Source organism: Perognathus longimembris, chromosome 8 (genome assembly GCF_023159225.1).
Source record: "Perognathus longimembris pacificus isolate PPM17 chromosome 8, ASM2315922v1, whole genome shotgun sequence".
NCBI classification, from domain to species: Eukaryota; Metazoa; Chordata; class Mammalia; order Rodentia; family Heteromyidae; genus Perognathus; species Perognathus longimembris.
In genome coordinates this window covers 26,623,555-26,645,990 of record NC_063168.1, presented here as the reverse complement: position 1 = coordinate 26,645,990, position 22,436 = coordinate 26,623,555, and the positions used below count along the sequence as shown (strand labels likewise).

The 22,436-nt window shown below is 36.5% G+C and overlaps 1 protein-coding gene across 3 annotated transcripts in view; it reads left to right on the top strand.

Annotated features, from left to right (window-relative positions):
• The window catches only part of Exoc6b (exocyst complex component 6B), a 530,388-nt gene that overhangs the window by 341,923 nt on the left and 166,029 nt on the right, over positions 1-22,436 (top strand). For all 3 annotated transcript variants that reach the window (XR_007211870.1, XM_048352734.1, XM_048352735.1), the window contains one exon: positions 6,161-6,302. Coding sequence is in view for 2 of the 3 variants with exons in the window: in XM_048352734.1 (XP_048208691.1) it covers positions 6,161-6,302 (142 nt within the window). In the remaining variant the exon portion in view is untranslated. The remainder of the gene's footprint in view (positions 1-6,160; positions 6,303-22,436) is intronic.

Genomic DNA, 22,436 nt, shown 5'->3' with positions numbered 1-22,436 from the left:
ACTTCTCTGATGAGGAAATGAGAATGGCCAATAGACATATGAAAAAATGCTCTACATCACTGGCCATAAAGGAAATGCAAATCAAAACAACATTGAGATTCCATCTCACCCCAGCAAGATTGTCATATATCAAGAAAACTAATAATAACAATTGTTGGAGGGGATGTGGCCAAAAGGGAACCCTACTTCATTGTTGGTGGGAATGTAAACTGGTTCAGCCACTCTGGCAAGCAGTATGGAGATTCCTCAGAAGGCTCAATATAGAACTCCCCTATGACCCAGCAGCCCCACTGTTGGGTATCTATCCAAAAGCCCACAAACAAAATCACAGTAATGCCACCAGCACAACAATGTTCATCGCAGCACAATTTGTCATAGCGAGAAGCTGGAACCAACCCAGATGCCCCTCCATAGATGAATGGATCAGGAAAATGTGGTACATTTACACAATGGAATTTTATGCCTCTATCAGAAAGAATGACATTGTTCCATTTGTAAGGAAATGGAAGGACTTGGAAAAAGTTATACTAAGTGAAGTGAGCCAGACCCAAAGAAACGTGGACTCTATGGCCTCCCTTATTGGGAATAATTAGTACAGGTTTAGGCAAGCCATAGCAGAGCATCACAAGGCCCAATAGCTATACCCTTAGAAACACATAAGATGATGCTAAGTGAAATGAACTCCATGTTATGGAAACAAGTGATATATCACAGTTGTAACTACTTTCAACGTCCTATGTGTATGTGTAGTTTCTATTATTGATGATGTTTTGTATCACCTTCCTATGTTTGTACCTACACTATCTCTGTAATCTTATGTGAGTATATTGGAAACCGTGTTTACTGGTATTGGAAGTAGGAAATTCAAAGGGAATACCATATTCGAGAGACACAGGGTAAAAAAAGAGAAATAACTACAAAAGCAATACTTGCAAAACTCTTTGGCGTAAGTGAACTGAACACCTGGGGGGGGGGAGGGAAAGGGGGGGAGCGAGGGGGGCATGAGGGACAAGGCAACAAACAGTACAAGAAATGTATCCAATGCCCAACGTATGATACTGTAACCACTCTGTACGTCAGTTTGATAATAAAAATTTGAGAAAGAAAAAAAAATATCTTGCATTACAGAGATGTACTATTTATTAATACTTTTGCTATGTAAAGTCTTCTACTTGGGTGAGGGCACGGTGGTTTGGTTTAAACACAGAGCCTTGGACTTTCCAAGAAGGCATTCTACTGCTGAGCCATGCTTGCAGCCCTTTTTTTTTTTTTTTGCACTGGTTTGTTTTGAAATAAATTATTGCAATTTGCTAAGACATGCATCTACCACGGTAGCCCAGCTGCTTCCATTGAGATGAAGTCATGTTAGCTTTCATTCTGGCTGGACTGAAACTGTGATCCTCCTATCTCAGCCTCCTTTATTGATAGAATGACAGCTGTTCATCACTGTACCTAGGTATTGATTTAGAAGAGGTCTTGTGAACCTTTTGCCTGGGATGGCTTTGAGCCACTGTCTTCTAGATCTCAGATGCCTGAATACTTTGTATAATAGATATGTGCCATTGTGCCTGGGCAAAGACTTCTACTTTTATATAAGGCTCTAGTTTAGTAAATTATAACAAGAACTCTCATTTCCAGACTCTCAGACTTCTCCAGATTTCTCAGACTCTCATTTCCATTTTTTTTTTAATTTTTTTTTGCCCAGTCCTGGGCCTTGGACTCAGGGCCTGAGCACCTTCCCTGGCTTCTTGCCGCTCAAGGCCAGTACTCTGCCACCTGAGCCACAGCGCCCCTTCTGGCCGTTTTCCATATATGTGGTGCTGGGGAATCGAACCAAGACCTTCATGTGTAGAAGGCAAGCACTCTTGTCACTAGGCCATATTCCCAGCCCAGACTCATTTTCATTACCTCTTAATATATCTATATTATTTATGATTTATTTCCATTATAATAAAAAGAGAAAATGAAATGAAAGAAGCAAGGAAGAGATGAAGGGAAGGAGGGAAAGGAAGGGTGAGTTAAATCTGCAAAAAAAATCAAATTGTGGTATATTAGTCCAAGAAAGGGGTAATTTGAAACAATTGAAGCAATGAACTATAGCTACATATATTATATTAAAAATGTTTACATTCATAAGGCTGAATTTACAAAGCAAATTTTAGGAGGAGGTAATATAGAAAATTTAAAAGTATATGAAATAATACAATATATTGCTCTGCTTGCATACTTGTCATAATAGTACTTGTTTTTCTGGTATTAGTGAATTAAATCCATGCCTTGCACATGCCAGGCAAGTACTCTACCACTGAGCAACATCCAAGCCCATCATAGCAATACTTTTATTATACAAAGGGTTATGTAATGGTAATAATAATCACTTCTGAAGAGAAGTAGAAAAAGAATTAATGAAGTCATGAAGGAACTTTAAATATATTATGTTTGGGGAATACATGTTGCTTATGTATACAAGTTTCTGTTAATAATTCCCAAAAAATTCACTGACTAATTTGGGAACCAAGACTTTTTTTTTTTTTTTTTTTTTTGGCCAGTCCTGGGGCTTGGACTCAGGGCCTGAGCACTGTCCCTGGCTTCTCTTTGCTCAAGGCTAGCACTCTGCCACTTGAGCCACAGCGCCACTTCTGGCCATTTTCTGTATATGTGGTGCTGGGGAATTGAACCCAGGGCCTCATGTATACGAGGCAAGCACTCTTGCCACTAGGCCATGTCCCCAGCTCTGGGAACCAAGACTTTAAAAAACAGGGGCTGGGAATGTGGCTTAGCTGTAGAGTCCCTGTCTAACATGCATGAAGCCCTAGGTTCGATTCCTTAGAACCACATAAAGAGAAAAAGCCAGAAGTGGTGCTGTGACTCAAGAGGTAGAGTGCTAGCCTTGAGCAAAATGAAGCCAGGGACAGTGCTCAGGCCCCAAGTTCAAGCCCCTGGCCAAAAACAACAACAACAACAACAAAAAACACAAAACAGAGTAGACTTTAAAAACTTATGTGTACTTTTTTTTTCAGAGTAATTGATAAATAACCTAAATATATGTATATGGATAATGTTCTTTATTTTCTATAATGTGCAGCATAGACCTGGGACTAAGATTTAATTCATGAACTAACTGTAAAGTACCTTGAATTCCTCAATGAAGACATTTAATTTTAAAATCCATGTTTTAAAAATGAAGACTTTAGCTGGGAACCAGTGGCTCACACCTGTAATCCTTGCTACTCAAGAGGTTGAGATCTAAGGATCATGGTTTGAAGCCAGCCTGGCGGAGAAGTATTTGAGACTCTTATCTCTAGTAAACCAGCAAGAAGTTCGAGGTAGAGGTGTAGTTTAAGTCGTAGAGTGCCAGCCTGAAGCAAAAAAAAAGCTAATTGTCAATACCCAGTCCTGGCACAAGAAATAAAACAAATACAAACTTTATAGTGAGAGAGGAGCACGATGGTGACACTGCCACAGATGAAATGATCTTGTCATCTCTACTCCCAAGTTATTTGGTGTGATCTAAAACTTTGGCAAAGTAGCAGGAATTAAAATATATGCTCAAAAATCAGTGGTGTTTCTGTATGCAAACAATGCAAACAGCCAGGCTGAAATAAAAAACGCAACTCCTTTGGCAGTAGCCTAAAAAAAAACAAAAATAAAAAACTTAGGACTAACCTTAACCAAAGAAGTGAAAGTCCTGTATAATGAGAGCTTTAAAAACCTGGAAAAGGAAATTAAAGCATAAGTAAGCATAAGTAAGTAAGCATAAGTAAAGCATAAGTAAGGAAATGCAAAAACCTCCCATGCTCCTGGATTGGGAGGATTAACATAGTGAAAATTGCAATACTGCCATAGGCTATCTACAAATTCAATGCAATACCCATCAATATCCTAACACTCTTTAATTAAATAGAGGAAACAACTCAAAAATTTGTATGGAACAATAAAAGACCCCAAATTGCAAAAACAATCCTTAGCAGGAAGAACAGTACTGTAGCAATATCAATACCAAACTTCAAACTCTATTACAAAGCTATAATAATAAAAACACGTTGGTACTGGCACAAGAACAGGCCTGACGACCAATGGAATAGAACTGAAGACCCAGAAATGAACCCGCCAACCTATGGTCACTTACTCTTTGATAAAGAACTTTAAAAAAGTAGGATGGAAGAAAGATAGCCTCTCCTAAAGAGGGTACAGGCAAAATTGGTTAAACACCTTTAACAAACTACAGCTAGATCCTTATTTATCACCCTGCACCAGAATCAATTCCAAATGGATCAAAGAACTTGAGGTAAAAGCCGATATCCTGAAAACATTGCAGGAAGGAATAGGAGAAACACTTGGGCTCCTTGGCACAGGTTGAAACTTTCTTAATAAAGGCCCAGAAACACACCAAATCAAAGAAAGGTTGGACAAATGAGATTGCATCAAACTGCAGAGTTTTTGCATGGCAAAGGCATAGCTAGTAAGATAAATAGAAAGCCTTTAGATTGGGAGACCTTTACCAGCCATAAAACAGACAAAGGCCTCATATCTAAAATATACATAGAACTCAAAAAATTAAATTTTCCCAAAACAAATCCTGAAACAAACAACTGCCTCCTTAATAAATGGGCTGAAGACTTAAAGAGAGCCTCTCTGAAGAGGAAATGAGAATGGCCAAGAGACACATGAAGAAGTGCTCTACTTCACTGGCCATAAAAGAAATGCAAATCAAAACAACATTGAGATTCCACCTAACCCCAGCAAGAATGTCCATTATCAAGAAAACTAGTAATAACAGATGCCTGTGGGGATGTGGCCAAAAGGAAGCAAACACTACTACACTGTTGATGGGAGTGTAAACTTGTTCAGCCACTCTGTAAAGCAGTATGGAGGTTCCTCAAAAGGCTAAACATAGAACTCCCCTATGACCTAGCAACCCTGCTAAAGCTATCTGCACAACTATGTCCATTGCAGCACAATTTACCATCACTAAAATATGGAGCCAACCCAGATGCCCCTCAGTAAATGAATGGATCAAGAAAATGTGGTACATATACACAGTGGAATTCTCCGCCTCTGTCAGAAAGAATGACATTGCCCTATTCATAAGGAAATGGAAAGACTTGGAGAAAAAATCATATTAAGTGAAGTGAGCCAGATTCAAAGAAACATAGACTCTATGGTTTCCCTCGTTGGCAATAATTAGTACATATCTAAGATAGTCCTAACAGAAGATCACAATAGCTCAATAGCTAGTACTTACGAACAGATATGATGATGCTAAGTGAAACAAACTTCAAGTTATGGAAATAAGTGGTTTATCATTGTTGTTATTTTCAACATACCATATGAAATTATGCCTTTTTCTTTTGTCTTTCTTCCCCAGGGTTTTACCTCTGATGTCAATGTAACTGATTTTGATACCCTGGGTATTGTATATACATTTTTTGGAACCAGGGAAGGGAAGGGAAACATCAAAGTGGAGAGACTAAAGTTAAAAGGCAATCTGATGCAACAGCAATACTTAGAAGACAGTATGATGTAAACCAACTGTACAACTTGGGGGGCGGGGAGGACATTGGGGGAGGGAAGTTGGGAGAAAAATGAGGGAGACGGTAACATGTTTGATAAGAAATGTACTCACTGCCTTACATATGAAACTGTAACCCCTCTGTACATCACTTTGTCAATAAATTAATTAAAAAGATTTTATAGTAATAACTCAATATTTTCTAATCAAACTTATTTTTAATTATTTTATACTATTTTGCTTTTAGTTATTTTTACATGTGATAAAGTATAAAGTAGTAAACACTTATTTGTAGATAAGATTCTGTTATTTACATTTATATTTTAAGAATTCTTCTTGGAAGTGACTTTTTGAAGTTTATTCTCTGGAATTTTATTTGCATTTTACTTAAAATTTTGAGTTATCATTTGTCGTCAAATGTACTAAATGTGTGACTCAACTACATAGCTCTTGTGACCAAGGGTGATGGAATAGATAGTTAATAGAATTACTCTTAGTTGTTTTCATTCCAACATTGTTTGAATACATAATGAAACATCCAGACAGTACCAGTATCATGCCCTAGAAATGGAACAAGAAAATGCTTTAACATTTGCTTGCATTTTCTTTTAATCCACTGACCTTATGGCTTGCATTTTTGTATTTCAGGGAAAGGTGGCACAGACTGCATGTATGTCAGCTTGCAAGCACTTAGCCACATCCTTGATGCAGCTTTTGCTGGAAGCTGAAGTAAGGCAGCTCACTTTGGGAGCATTACAGCAGTTCAACCTGGATGTCAGTGAATGTGAACGTAAGACAATGAACTATCTCTTTCTTCTTCTTACTTAGAGACTCTCCAGTGTAAAAAGATATTTAGGTCTGTGGTGTTCTTGTTCCTAGTGAAGGCAAGGAATTTCTGAGTGAGAGATAATTTATAGGATATTTATACGACTATCAGTGAGCTAATTTGTGTGCCCCGAAGGCCTAGACCCATATCTAGAGCTAAGAAGATCCCTGACCATAGGAAAGGCCACAATCTCTAGAGGGACATAAGGCAGGTATTCATTTAATAGACACTATTAAATACTTGTTTGGTCTAGAGAAATCAGAAAAATTCAGTTCCTTTTATTTTAAAGGTAGCTATATCTTATCTGCAAATTTGTATTTTAAAGAACAAAATAGTGTCCACATTTATTAATCTTCAGTAATGTTTTTCAGTTATGGGGAACAAAACTTTAGACAAAATGGCTTTAAATATAGACTTTAATTTCCTCAAAGGTAATCAGTTGCAGTTGTTCTATGACATCATTTGGGAGCTAGGCTCCTTTGTTTCTTCTCTTCTGTATTTGGAGTATTGACTTTTCATTCTCATATTTATTACATCCGGAAAGTAGCTACATTCAAAACAGAAAGAAAACAAACAGCTTTTCTTTTCCATCTGTTAAGTAAATAAAAATCTAACAGGGCACAAATGCTATGTTAGTGAGAATGCATTTCAGTGCATATCCCAAGTGTGGTGTGACTCATCTGAAATTCAAGAATGCAACATGGGAAGCATAGTTAGGATGATGGAAGTCTGAGGCCAGCCCCAATCAAAGCAGTAAACACTATTGGACAAATAACTAATAGCAAAAACGAATTGGGGGCATGGCTAAAAGAGTAGAGCACCTTCCTGGCAAGCTTAGAGTCCTGAGTTCAAACTCTACTATTGACAAAACAAAAATAATTTTTTCTTTAATACCACAACTATAGTCCACACATTTTTGATACGTCATTTAAAATTTTTATGTATTACTGCATATTAGTCTTAATTTTTTCTTTGATCTATTTGGTTGTTTAGGTTTCAGTTGTTTACTTCCCAAATATTTACAAACTTTTTTTTTTTTGGCCAGTCTTGGGGCTTGGGCTCAGGGCCTGAGCACTGTCCCTGGCTTCTTTTTGCTCAAGGACAGCACACTTCTGGACTTTTCTATATATATGGTGCTGAGGAATCGAACCAAGGGCTTGATGTATAATGAGGCAAGTACTCTTGCCACTAGGCCATATTCCTAGCCCAGAAACTTTTTATATTCTATATTTTTACTTACTTTTTTGTGGTCAGAGAACATATTTTGTATAATTTTAATTGTGATAAATTTACTTTGTGACCCGGACTTGTTTTTATAAATTTCTTTTTTTTTTAATGTATTTGTATTGTTACTATAAAGGTGATGTATGGAGGGTTACAGTTACGTAAGTCAGGTAAAGAGTACATTTCTTTTTGGACCTTTGCTCTCTCCCAGTGTTTCTTTTTTGTCCCTGCCTACAAATTGTATAGTTCATTTTCAACATAGTGTCTTGTAACTACCATTGCTGTATTTGTTTACCCTTTGTTCTATCATTTCTATGTGTCCCCTTTACTTGTTTATATGACCCATAAATTTATTGAGACTTTTTACAACTAGGTTAGTAATTGTTTCATTTGCATTTGGGAAAAATACATCTCTGTTGTCACTATGTGGTCAAGTGGGCAAAGTTGACTAATAGCACTCTTCAAGCCTTCTATATCCTTACTGTTTTCCTCTGCTTAGTCTACTACTTGTTGAGAATAGTTGAAACATTAATTTATGTTCATTGATTTCAATTGCTTAGCTTCATTTCTGTTAGGTTTAGTTATTACACAGGCACACATAAGACTTTCAATCTTCCTGATACCTTGACAACATTCTTATTATGTAATCATCCTCTTCATCCCTAGTCTTTGTTTTGAAAAAAGTAACTTCCTTTGTATTATATCAATATAGTCCCACCTAAATTTCGTATGTTTTATTTTTTACATCAGAATATTCTTTTCTATCTTAACAGTACCCTTTTAGAAGCATAATTATAGCTATAATTTCAGATCTTGTGAGGTTTGGGAGAATTACAAGTTTGAGGCTACCATGGACTACATAGTAAGACTGTCTCAAAAGCAATAACAACAAGTTACACAGCACATACACAGCACAGTCTTTCTTTTCAAATTGAATATGCCAATCTGATTTTTTAGCTAGGTTTATTTGGCCCTTTGTATGGGACGTAGTTTCTGGTGTGATTCGAGTTTCAGGATAGCACTTGTTTTCTACGTTGTCCTGTTTTCTCCTTCACTGCTTCCCTTTAGATTAATAAAGTTTCTTTCATATTATGTGATTTATGTAGCTTTGACTTCGCAATTTGATTACTACTGGGTCTGTAATGTGCATCTTTTCTTTAATAAGGAATATATTAAATAGTATTATACCATTTTGTATTAATGTAATAATCTTTACAGAAGTATACTTCTTATAGAAGTATAGCTTTATTTCCCTCTGCCTTGTTCTTTGGGCTGTGATCATACATATCATATAAGTCACCTATCTTGTAAGTATGTCCAGAAGTAACTAAAAGCCTATTTTGTAATTACTCATTATTTACAATACCATCATTCTAGATATTCATGTAGATGTTTTGTTAGGAACCTCCTTCAATATATATCATACTATATTCTTATTTTTCCTTTCTTTTGGAAAGGTACTTTCATTGGACAAAAAATTCTTAGTTAATAGTTTTTATTCCTTTGAATATTTTGAGGGTTTCTTTTTTTAAATTTTGTTTTTTATCTTTAAGTAGTTATACAAAGGAAGTTATACAATTTTGCGTGAGTTTATAAACACAGTGCATCTTGATTGATTTCTTTATTCTTTTCTGTAGCATTGTTCATCACTGTTTTTTAGCTTTTTTGTGGTATATTTTTCAGGTTAATTTATTGAGCTAGGATACTTTTCATTAGATTTTAATCAGTGTTTTAACCATTATATCTTTAAGTAAATTCTTTTTTTCTCTCTCTCTCTTCTGAAAGTCCCTTTACAGCTATATTTTTAGACCATGTGACATCATCTCCTAGTTACTATTGGTCTTTTCCATACACTTCGTTTTGAGTGGCAGAAACCATATACTCAAATTCTCTGAATTATCATGAAGAAAAACTGAGAAACAAGTTTTCTTGTTCAAAGAAGGAAAACCAATCTCTTGCTGTATTTATATTCCCAAGCCCGAGGATCTAATGCTTTCTCTACAGGTGAACCATGAAGACAATGGGTTCTCTGTTAACTTAGAAACAGAGTCATAGATTCTATGGTTTGATCTAATCTATTGCTAATTTATTTTAATTAATTTTTTGTATCATCCAATTGTCTTTTCATTTTTGCTCATTTCCTCTACCTTTTTTTTTTTTTTTTTTTGGCCAGTCCTGGGCCTTGGACTCAGGGCCTGAGCACTGTCCCTGGCTTCTTCCCGCTCAAGGCTAGCACTCTGCCACTTGAGCCACAGCGCCGCTTCTGGCCGTTTTCTGTATATGTGGTGCTGGGGAATCGAACCTAGGGCCTCGTGTATCCGAGGCAGGCACTCTTGCCACTAGGCTATATCCCCAGCCCCTCCTCTACCTTTTAACATAGGGAACATTACTATAGCAGCTATTTTAAGGCTTCTATTCTACTATTTTGGGACCAATGTATTTTTCAGGTCTGTCTCTGTGATTTATTTTTGCTTCTGGTTATGGGATATATTTTCTTGTTGATTTGCATTTCTTGCTTTTTTGTTTTTCAATTCCTGACACTTAAAAGTGTTGTACTGTTCTGTGCTCTTTTCATATTGTTTAGATTTTTGCTTCTTTATATGTATTTAACTTACTTGGAATTAGATGGATACATTTGAAGGTGTTGTTCAGATTATAGCAGATCTTTAGCAGCCTTTTATCTAGGTCTCAATTAACCTCATTGCCAAAGCAAAGACCTTTGGAATATTCTGCCCAATGTACTAGGTATCTAGGAATCTTTCAACTGTCACTAGCGGAAACACCATGTGTCCAGACCCATAAGAGCTTCAGAGTACTCTATTTGTTTCAATGGTTCTAGCTTTTGCCTTAAGAAATTTCTTCCCATATAGGTGCATACATGTTAATATGTCCTTACATATCCCATGGGACCCTTCTGCATGTTTCCCTTGGGTTCACTTTTGCAACATCTTTTTCTTTAGTACTCAGTCTTGCAAATGCTCCTGGATACTAGTCTCTGTCTTTTCAAATCAGTAAGGCAGCCATATTATGGGTTTTCTCTTTTCCTGCTTTAGATTATAGCCCAGAAGAATCCCTCCCAAGTATTACCTAATTTGTTGCCTGTCTCTCAGGACCATAGTCCTGAGATTGCCTCTGTCCAAGGTCTAAAATCATTCTTTTCAATGCCAGTTTCATTCCCTTATTTACCATTGAGGAGATTTAGTCCACTATTAGTCTTGGTTGCCTCATAGCAGAATCAGGTATCTTTTCAAGGCTTTTAAAGATGTTTTTTCTCATAACAGTGACAATAAGGGAAAAAGAAAAGTGTAAAAATTACCATACTGTAATTTCACCACTTAGAAACAGGCAAAATTTCAGAGATTTTCCTTTAGGCAAAGTAAAACACCCTAGTAACAGAACAGCTTCTACAAGCAGTCTACCAGATTCCTTGCATCTAATTAGCTGCCATAGTTTCACATTCCTCTGTCTTAACCAGTCATTGGCTAGGAGAAAGTAAACAGTAATTGGCTTGATGACTTTTAAAAACAGACTGCTAATAAGGAGTAGAAAGCTGTCCTTTCCTAAGGTGAAGAAAAAGTAGAATTTGGTTCTGTTATAAAAAACAGAGCAAGGATATCTACTGGGGGATAGACATCTATCAAATTACAATGGTGAAGCCATAAGATCAGGTGGATGATTGAAAATGACTGTGACTACATGATTGCATTTTAAAAAATAAATCTGAGATGAAGTAGGATGAAATTATGCTCCTTGAACAGGAATTATTATCTGAGAATAGAGAAAAGAGAAAAATGCCCATCTTACAGCCTGATTCTGAAGTGTATTTTATTTAAAAGAACAAACTTCTTGCCAGGTGACAGTGGCTCACAACAGTAATCCTAGCTGCACAGGAGGCTAAAATCAGAGGATCACAGTTTGAAGTCAGCTTGGTTAAGAAGTCCCCGAGACTCCTGTCTCCAATTAACCAAAAGCAAATACACAAACAAATAAAAATAGCAATGGAAGTAGAGTTGTGGCTCAAATGGTAGAATACTAGGAATGCTAGCCTTGAGCAAAAGGCTCAGGAACAATGTTTGGGCCCTGAGCTCACCTGTCTTTCCCACCCTCCCCCCAAAAAGAATGAACTGAACTACAGGCATCCATGGGGAAGAGCGTTCAGTTAAGACTAAGAGACAGAGAGATCATTCAGTGAGTAAACAGAAGCAAAAACAAGGTGGATTCATGTAACCATTTTAAAGGAGCTTCAAAAAGCCATTTTATTTATTTATTTATTTATATTTAATTTTTATCTGAAAGGCCATTTGGTATTTGTAGTAGCATTCAGACTTAACTAGAAGCTAACAGTTGAAGTGCCTGACAGTACCACTAATAACAGTTATAACAGCACTAAAAATTATCTTTTCCATATATTACAGAGCCACTCAGGTTCATTGATTTAGAATTTAATGTTTCATTTCTGATTGACAGTAATTTCTCTGTCAAGAAACTTTCTATGGACATTTATTTTACTTCAAAAGAAAGAACTCTATTCTGTGTCTTTCCCTATGCCACCCCCTCTTTTTTTTTCCTTTAAATGTTCAGTGGTCTATAAAAAAAGTTAAAGAAACGATACATAAAATTCAAGTAGCTTATACAGAGGCGTACAAAAGCAGCCTCAAATGACAAGATAATTAATGCTTACATCTTTCTACCTAATGGTGTGTATGAGGTACTTTTTTCCTTTTTGCCTGTGAGTCCTTGAAAGAACTGCATGGGTCCTGAAATAAATCAAATGCTGGACAAGGTAGAATGTGAATGTACCTTGAATATGTGACTCTGAGGCTGGAGCTGCTACTTGTGCAGAGGATTTTATATAATCTACCCTGAGTTTGTGACATTTACCTGGAGTAGTCATTGAGAACACTGCTTTTTAGATGCAGCTTAGATGCACAGAATGGGTTTCCATCTATCACTTACTTTTAGAGTGACCACTGGCAAATGATTTAGCCCTTTACAGTCCCATTAATAAAACAGAATGATAGTAGTTCTTGACATTATAAGATCAGAAGTAAATAAAATAATTCATTGAAGCATGTATTTCATTGACTGATAAATATGCATTAATTTGTATCTGGTTCTGCTATCATTCCATTATCAGAGCAGTAGTGGCAGGAAACATATATCCAGCAACTCTCATCAAGTCTGTTTGTGACTACTAGAACTTTTATCTATAGTTTAGGAATGTAAGTATGAAAATACTCTTTAATTTTATATCAGAAATAACTTTTGCTTTTTAGTAGTTGGTTGTGTTTTGGGTTTTTGGGTTTTTTTGGTAAAACTTCTGTGGTTGCTCTGAAAGGTATGATCCCAACCTGATAATTTTCTAACTCTCAGCTTGATGCTTTTGCAAGAAATTAATCGGTTAGCTTAACTGTTCTCTAAAGATGGAACTACTACAAAAGATGTCATTATCTAACAGGGATGTTGTTTGATAATTCTGACAGGCTACCAATCCAAGTACCTTTAATGTAGATGTTACTTAAGAGGTATACATTATCCTTTTAAAAGTTGACAGTAAGCTCTAGGTTCTTTTACTTTGTGAGAATTTCATTTTATATCTCCATGTGTTTATATCTTATATTTATGATTATTGAAACACTGTATCTCCATTGGAAAACTGGGTTTTAATTATCAACAGATCGTGATTGATGAATATTTATCTCTGATTAAATCTTGAATGCAGTTCAGAATTTCCTTAGGGTTTTTTTTAACTGTACTTAAGGAAAGCTAGATTTACATTCCTACTCAATTTCTTTTTATCACCAATTTAATAATCCGTTCATTTACTCAACAAATACATGTGGTGCTCTTACTCTGCAGAACATCTTGAACACTGGAGATTAAGTTGTTTATCATGGTGGCTCATGCCTATAACCCTTCTTACTTAAATAGGAGGATGAGAACGGAAGGATTGCAATTTAAGGCTAGCCTGAGCAAAACTATTTATAAGACTTTTTAAAAAAAATTATAAATAAGGGTGGATGAGTGGCTCAAGAGTCAGCACAGGGCTCTGAGGTAAAACCCCAGTATCACAAAAAGTACGGAATGTATATCATGAATTTTAAATAAGAAAGTAACTTTTATTTGTATTTTCAAAGGAACTCTGCATTTATTGGGAACCTTAGAGAATAGCATTTAGAATAGATAACAGCATATTGTTATCCATAATAGAGATGACTTGGGAATTTCAGAATGTATCTACATGAATCCATGGTAGTAAAAGAATCAAGAATTCATTTCACTCCAAGTGATAAACTAGAAATACTAATCTTTTTAATTTTTTGTTATGTTGTTATAAAATCTAATGATGTAATACATGTAAAAGAATTGGAATTAATTTTTATTATGATCATTTCTTTATCTATCTGCTTTCATTTGTTTTCTTAATTTCTTTTCTACATTCATTTTACTGATGGGCTATCAAACCAAGTATGGTTTATGGTACTTTCAGTTTCGGTTACCTCCTCAGCCTCCTAAATTATTCAGAAGCCTAGTACATTAGAAATATAACAAGGGGGCTGGGAATGTGGCTTAGTGGTATAGAGTGCTTGCCTAACATGCATGAGACCCTGGGTTCAATTCCTCAGTACCACATCAGCAAAAAAAATAATAAAATTATAGAAATATAACAAGGCAAAATCAGAGCATATATGCTTGTAAGGAAATAGATAACTTTAAATGTCATTGCTCAGGATCTATGCATCTTTTGCATAGAAGAAGCTGGGCTCCTACACAGAATGTAATTACCCATTTTTTTTAGTTCTTTGGTGATTGGTTAAATTGGGTTTTGGTTTACTATTGGTAGAGGGGCAAGGGTCTCTATAAACTTCTGTATCAAAGTTCTTATCATGGTAACCTTCATGCTACAAATCAGTAAACAAATGTCTTCCTAGGACTTTGGGAAACACATTCCAAATAAATACATGATCTCTTCCTGCATGATATAAAATAATGACAGATTGCAATTTGTCATTTAACTATCTAACCCTGATTGAAAGACTAGGTTTTTCTTTTTTCTGGCTTCCTGAAGAATTTTTTCTTAATGTCAGCATCCCAGATCTCCTGAGATGTTTGAACATTTCTAGCTCTTTGTATATATGCACTAAAATGATTGACTGGCTGCAAGTCCCTTTATGGTATAGGTTGCTCTTAATGTACATTAATCAGGAAAACCTTAACAGACATGCTTGTAGTCTTTGCATTGAGACTTGTAAACTAGGATTTTTTTTTTTAACTAGGATTTTTTATTGAACGATCCCATTGAATCCTTAGTAGCAGGTCCAAATAATTACTGCTTGAAGTACGCCTTCTTTGTACTTTCTTTAAAACCTGAGCCTTGCAATCTTTGCCTTTGTAATTATCTGTCGTAATTATCCACATTCAGTTAGTTACTCTCCACAAGTCTGTTTAGACTTTGGGCTCTAGGCATTCCCAGTGTTAGGGAGAAAGAAGAAATAGAATTCTCAAGCTCTCAAAAGAAATAGGAAAGTATATGTAACAGATCTACATTTCCATTCCTATTTTAAATACAACCAAGCCACAGCAACCAAGCCACAGCTAAACCTAAGTCTGTCTCAGTCAACCAAGCAAACTGTGAAAGTGACTGCTAGCTAGTGCATTCAATCAAGTGAGATGCCCCATAGTAATTAAATTGTCAGTCAAAATTATGTTTAGTCGTACTTGAGCAAGTAGTGCAAAATGCCTTCCACCCAGATTTCTCTGATTTTGCTGAGGTTCTCTAAAACTGACTGCATTTTTTCTGTACATAACTCCTTTTTCATTACCCTTATTTGACTTTCACCTCCAAACCATACCAGGCACAGGGCAATGCAATAAAGAGATGGAGCAGAGCAGGACAGAATTCCTTTTCTCCAACCAGAGGCCACAGGGAATGCCTTCTGGGGAAGACCAAAAAGTTAAAGATTCTGTAATTTCTCTTAGTGCTTTTGTATTTATCAAGGAAATATGGTGAGATTAAAAAGACAATTGAACTTTTTTTTTTTTTTTTTTTTTTTTTTTTTTTGCCAGTCCTGGGCCTTGGACTCAGGGCCTGAGCACTGTCCCTGGCTTCTTCCCGCTCAAGGCTAGCACTCTGCCACTTGAGCCACAGCGCCGCTTCTGGCCATTTTCTGTATATGTGGTGCTGGGGAATCGAACCTAGGGCCTCGTGTATCCGAGGCAGGCACTCTTGCCACTAGGCTATATCCCCAGCCCCGACAATTGAACTTTGAAAGATCAATTTATGCATTTGATTTTCAACTCACTCAGCTAGCTGCAAACAGAAAGGGAATCACTACCACACAGCTTCATTAGATATAGTTATGTGTGTTCTTAGATTCTCAAGCTGAACATTATAGGAAGAATCAGAATTTGTTTTCATTTATAAGTTTTCCTATGTTGTTAAAAACTGATCAAATTGCTCATATTTCTCAACTTCTTTAAATTGTAAAATGACAGCTTCCTAGTCCTCCACAGTTTCATCTTTAGTAGAAAAGTATTCCCAGGTGACTTACAGTATTCCCAGGTGACCTTAAGTATAAGCGTGGCTGCCATATTCAACATGCTGTTAAGCTTTCCATCCTGGAATGAAGAGAAGTCTCAATGTTCTTTTCTTTACCATCATCTATTAATTACTTCAAAACATTCTTTTTTTTTTTGCTTTTTATTTTGCATCTCATTCTTTAGTAGTCTGTTGTGGTTAAAGTATGTTTATTTGCAATTGTCTTAGGCCATTTGTGCTACTGAATTAAAAGATTGAATTGTTTATAAAGAATAGAAATGTTCTACCACAACTCTAAAAGCTAGAGATCCAAGATCAAGGTGCCAGAACGATTGGTGTTTAGTGACAGGCTCTGGTTAGGTGAAACATATGTCTTCATAGAAATAGTCTCTTTGTGTATCAGAAGGTCAAAAAGAGCAGACCTAGTATCTCCTAACCTTCTTCAAAGGTTTCTACTTTTATAGCTAAAGGTATAGTCCTCATAGTCTAATCACCCCCCAAAGGCTATGTACTGTGTGTGTGTGTGTGTGTCTGTCTGTCTGTCTGTCTGTCCCCCCCCCCCCATCCTAGAGCTTGAACTCAAGGCCTGGATGCAATTCCTGAGCTTTTCTGTTCAAGGCAGTGCTCTTCCACTTGAACCATAGCTCCACGTCTGGCTCTTTGGTGGTTAAGATTCTCACAGATTTTACTCCTGGAATCCTCAAATCTTAGTCTTCTGAATAGTTAGGATTACAGGTATGAGCCAGTGGCATCTGGCAAAGCTTTGCTCTTTCAGTGAGGATTTGATTTTAACATAAATTTGAAGGAACATAAATGTTTAAGCCATAAATACAAGAAACAAAAATGCATTAAAACTGGATGCTCATTTTAATTACATGCATTTCATAGAATCTAATGAAAAGGTAATTTGTTCATTATTTACAGCAATAATCGTGTCTGCGTGCTCAGTCCATGCCCATTAGTACCCAGAATAGTGTTTCACATGTGGTACTTGCTTGATATGTATGTATGTATGTATGTATGTATGTATGTATGTATGTATGTATATTTTGTTTTGCCAGTCTTGGGGCTTGAACTCAGGGCCAGAGCTCTGTCCCCGAGCCTCTCTATGCTCAAGCTAGTGCTCTGCCACTTGAGCCACAGCACCACTTCTTGCTGAAATATTTTCACGGACAGAGTTAGCAACTATTTCAGTTTCTAAACTGTTTCATTTAGCTCTGAAATTGGGAGAACGTAGAGGCAGGAAATAGCTCAGGTGAGTGCTATGCTACATGGATAGAGGGACAAATGGGTGAGGTTGGAATCTTGCTAATATTCTTATCAAGGGAAAAGATGGGAAATAGTGGCAATTTTAGTACATGTATTCTATCACTTTTGGGGGGTTACAAAGGGGTTTTTTTTTTGCCATCAGTGAATTCTCCCTGTTATATGTGTAATCCATAATTAAAATTCTACATGATGAAAACAGAATGTCTTTTAACATAAATATACTCAATTCTGCTAAAATTCAGTTTATTCTTTTGTAAGAATAGATTTATAACTGTACCTATCTCATAGACTTGTGATAACTAAATAATTACCATTGTGGTGAACTATCAGCAGCCCTCACAATGTTACTGTTATTATCACTACAAAGAGAACTTGTCTGGAAGTTGTATTGTAAGTTCAATTCTCCCACCAAATAGGTATATGGTCTTGAGTGTTCACTAAGGTATTGGGGCTTAGACCTCTTCTTTTATACAATGAGAAAATCAAGCCAGATTATTTCTAAATTTCTATTTAGTTCCAGAATATCAGTATTTATTAAAAGAAGGTAGATTGTGTGGTTATTTTCCCCCTATAGACACTTGTTGTAAGGAATAAATGACATAATGTGTGGGAAATTCAAATGTTTGAAAGTGATAACTAAGTGAAGTGAGCCAGACCCAAAGAAACATGGACTCTATGGTCTCCCTTACAGGGAATAATTAGCACAGGTTTAGGCAAGTCACAGCAGAGGATCACAAGAGCCCAATAGCTATACCCTTATGAACACATAAGATGATGCTAAGTGAAATGAACTCCATGTTATGGAAACGATTGTTATATCACAGTTGTAACTACTTTCAATGTGCCACGTGTAACTGTAGCTTCTATTATTGATGATCTTCTTGTATCACCTTCCTGTGGTTGTACCTACACTATCTCTGTATCTTATCTGAGTATATTGGAAACCGTGTATACTGGTATTAGAACTAGGAAATTGAAAGGGAATACCAAAATCGAGAGACACAGGGTAAAAAAACAAACAAACAACTACAAAAGCAATACTTGCAAAACTGTTTGGTGTAAGTGAACTGAACAACTCATGGGGGGGGGGAGGGAAAGGGGGAGGGGGAGGGGGAATGAGGGATGAGGTAACAAACAGTACAAGAAATGTATCCAATGCCTAACGTATGAAACTGTAACCTCTCTATAATTCAGTTTGATAATAAAAACTTAAAATTAAAAAAAAGATAGAAGTGAAATAAGCGAAAAGTCAGTTCCTCTGGGGGAAAAAAAAAGAAAGTGACAAGTAAATATTAGATATTCTTATTGAAGTTTTCAGTATAGTTGTATATGAATCCATGTTCTCCCCGTGATTTATATTCAGAGTGTGATGGATTTAGAACACAAGTTTTGAGGGATTTGCTATTAATTTCAGTGGTCATTGGAAAATAGTTTTTTGGTTTGTTTGTTTGTTTTTTTTGGTCCATTGTGGGGCTTGAATTTGGCCTAGACACTGTCCCTGAGCTCTTCAGCACAAGTCTAGTGCCTTACCACTTGAGCCATAGCACCACTTCTGGCTTTCTGGTCAATAGTTGGAGATATGAGTCTCACGGACTTTCCTGCTGGGGCTGGGTTTGAACCGCTAGCCTCAGATCTCAGCCTCCTGAGTAGATTATTATAGGTGTGAGCCACCAGTGCCCGGCTCCAAACAAAAAATCTCATATATTATTTGTGAAAGTAACATTGCATCAAAGTCTACATTATACTGTTTGCTTTTGGACAATGTTGGCTAAGAAGAAAGTAGTGAGACTGACTAGTTGGGAAGTCAGGAGGGGAAAAACTGGGAGAGAGAGAGGGAGTACGTAACACTGTTCAAAAAGAAATGTTCTCATTGTAAGGTTTATTAAAGTATGGTAGCTGATAAAGGAGAATGCCATGCGGTATTCAGGCAGGAGAGAAAAGTGTATTCCCTAATGGCTAGCTTGTGGCAAGATGATGCATGGCCAGAGAGAAGGGCTGAACCACTGCCGGGCCATGACTTATCTAGGACAGGGGCAGGAGGTATGGCTAGGTGGATTGTATGTGACATCAGAAAAGGAGGAGATAACTGCCTCCAGGTGTGCCAGTTACCTAGGTAACATAGGTACTGGGCACAGACTTAAACAGGTGGAGGGTATCTTCATGGAGCCCTCCCATGGGTAGACGTTACACTCATTACCCGATTTATGTAACTGTAACCTCTCTGTATGTCACCTTTATAATACAGTTTTTAAAACCTAAAAACAGAAAACCACCTCATCAAAGTAGATTAAAATAAAGTATTAGGCTTGGTGTTAGTAGCTCGTGCCTGTAACTGTAATCCTAACTACTCAGGAAATTGGGATCCAAGGACCACAGTTCAATGCCAGCCTTGACAGTAAAGACTGTGAGACTCTTATCTCCAATTAGCCAATAGAAATCCAGAAGTGGATCTGTGGCTCAAATTGTAGAATGATAACCTTGCGCAGAAAGTCTCAAGGAAAGTTGTGCCTAGGCCCTGAGTAAAGAATATACACTGCTTGAAGATGCAAATTTCTTAGGGACAGTTTAGGGAAGAACATTGTGTGTTTCAGTATCATTAATTTCTTATCCCGTAAGAGCTATCTATAGCTTCATCCTTCTCAATTACAATTTTAAAATAAGCTTTTTCTTTCTGCCCTCTTCCATCTGAGAAACATTAAGGTTAGATGATTGATGATATACTTAAGTTTGTATGCAGAGAAATAAAGTTGTTTCCTATAATTTGCAATGTTCTTCTCATGTGAAAATCTCAGGATAATTAGTTGTTATTGCTTTAATGTGATGAAGACAATAACTTGCTGCATGAGGAAAGCTCCATGGCTAATGAATTTTGTCTTTTGGTTGATTGACTGGTTAATGGAATCAGAAAAATATTTTATGTTGTTCTTTACAATGTTTTCATGTCCTAATGGAAATAAATGTAAGGATTTGAGTAGCTAGTCTTTGTTGGGTTTCCTTATTTATTTTAGTGTTTTGCTCTCTCTTTTTACTTTTCTATAGTCTTATTTTTAATTTTCATTTTAATTTAATATTTGCAGTGAGACAGGTTTTTGGGAGAATCATTAAGTTGGCAATTATATATATATATGTGTGTAGTATTCAGCAGTTCATTCTTTGTAGGAGCTAGCATACGGGATATTTTGTATCAGCCTTCAGACTCCATTGTAGTCTGTAGGGTATTTGTACGGTGCAAGTAGGCACATGATAGAACAATATCATTTTCCTAGGCATACAACTTTCACTCAACCTATGCAAAAACTTCTTGGAAAACTTAGAAATTATTTGACTTTGTTCCCCACCTCCCAGCCCTCTACTAGTTCTTTTTTCTTTTCTTTGTGACAGCCCTGGGGCTTTATTTAATGTTGGGCTTGGGCACTGTCCCTGGGTATTTTTGTACAGGCTTTCTTGTCTTGCCTGGCTTCACACCATAATCCTTAGATGTCAGCCACCTGAGTAGCCAAGATTACAGGTGTGAACCACTGGTGTGCAGACTCTACCAGTTCCTCTTTTTTTAAAAAAAAATATAGCATTTTTATTGTTATTATAAAGATGATGTGCAGAAGGATTATAGTTACACAAGTCAGATAAAGAGTATCTTTATTTTTGAACAATGTCACAGCTTCCCTTGCCCTCTCCCAGTTTTTCCCTCCTATCCCCCAGCCACAAGTTGTATAGTTCATTTTCAACATAGTACCTTGTGAGTACCACTGCTGCATGCATGCATTCACCCCTTGTCCCTCCATTTTCTACCAGTTGTTTTTAAACACGAGAGTATGTTCTATTTTCCCAAGAATAAGGGTAACACTATGGTAGAGTCACTGGTTGAATGGGTGACCTGAGGCCTGGGTTTTGTGTTTGTTTAATCACTAAATAGCTGTCAATTTGTACAACTCACTCATCTTTCCCCATACCCTTTTATCCTTTTGATGTATGTCAGTGGATTGAGATACAATATCTAATTGTTGTTAATGACTAAGGGTTAGCCATTTATGTGAAATGTGGTAGGTTGTATGTCTTAACAAAGGCAGAAGCATGTACAAACTGTGCGAGGATGAAAGAGCATGGTATACTTGATAAAGTTCATTGTAACTAGAGAATGGGCTTTCATTAAGTGGTGTATTCAAAGGAAATGATGTAAATATAAGTCATCACTAGGTTCTGGAGAACTTCTTAAGAAGTGCTTATTTTATTCTAAGAACGCTGATAGCTGTTTATACATTTTAAATGTGAGAGTAATATGATCATCTTCTGCCTTAAAAAAAATCATTAGGTGTGGTGGTATATGCTTGTAATCACAGCTCCTTGGGAGACAGGGGATGATAGCATCCTTGGTTCAAGGCCAGTATGCGCAAAAAAATCACTGAAAAATAACGAAAGCATAAAGTGCTGGAGGTAAGGCTCAAAGGGTACTTGAGGAACATGCATAGGAGAGTGATAAGACTACATGTGGATTAAGTAAGAATACATTTACAATTAGAGTTACCAGATAAGAAACATGATACCCAGATTTGGGAGGCAGAGATAAGAGGATAGAGAGTTTGAGACCAGACCAGGCAAAATTAGCAATGTACTACTTCCCATAAATAAGAATGTGGTTCGTGTGGTAGAGCATTTCCCTAGCATGTGCAAGGTTTTGGAGTTCATCCCCAGTACAAGATGCAGGGTTAAATTTGAACTTAAGGGAAAAATTGAATTTCAGGTAAGCAATAATTTCTTGGTATTTTTTTAATATCCCTTGTCGACCAAAAGGGTGTCATATTTTGAGTTTGCTTTGCCTTTAGAAATGTCTGCATAAACTTAATAAGATGCCTTAGAGATGACATCTAAATCTAAATTCACTTATATTTCATATGCCCCTTAGAACTATTACCTACAGGATATCTTATACAATATTTTTAGTGTACCTGATCTTTTTTTTTTTTTACTGCAACTTGTCATGTGAAGCCACATGTGGTACTTTCCACTTTATCATGCTGACACCCAAAAACTTTGTTTTCTTAGTATTTGTGTTTTAAATTCTTTGAAGT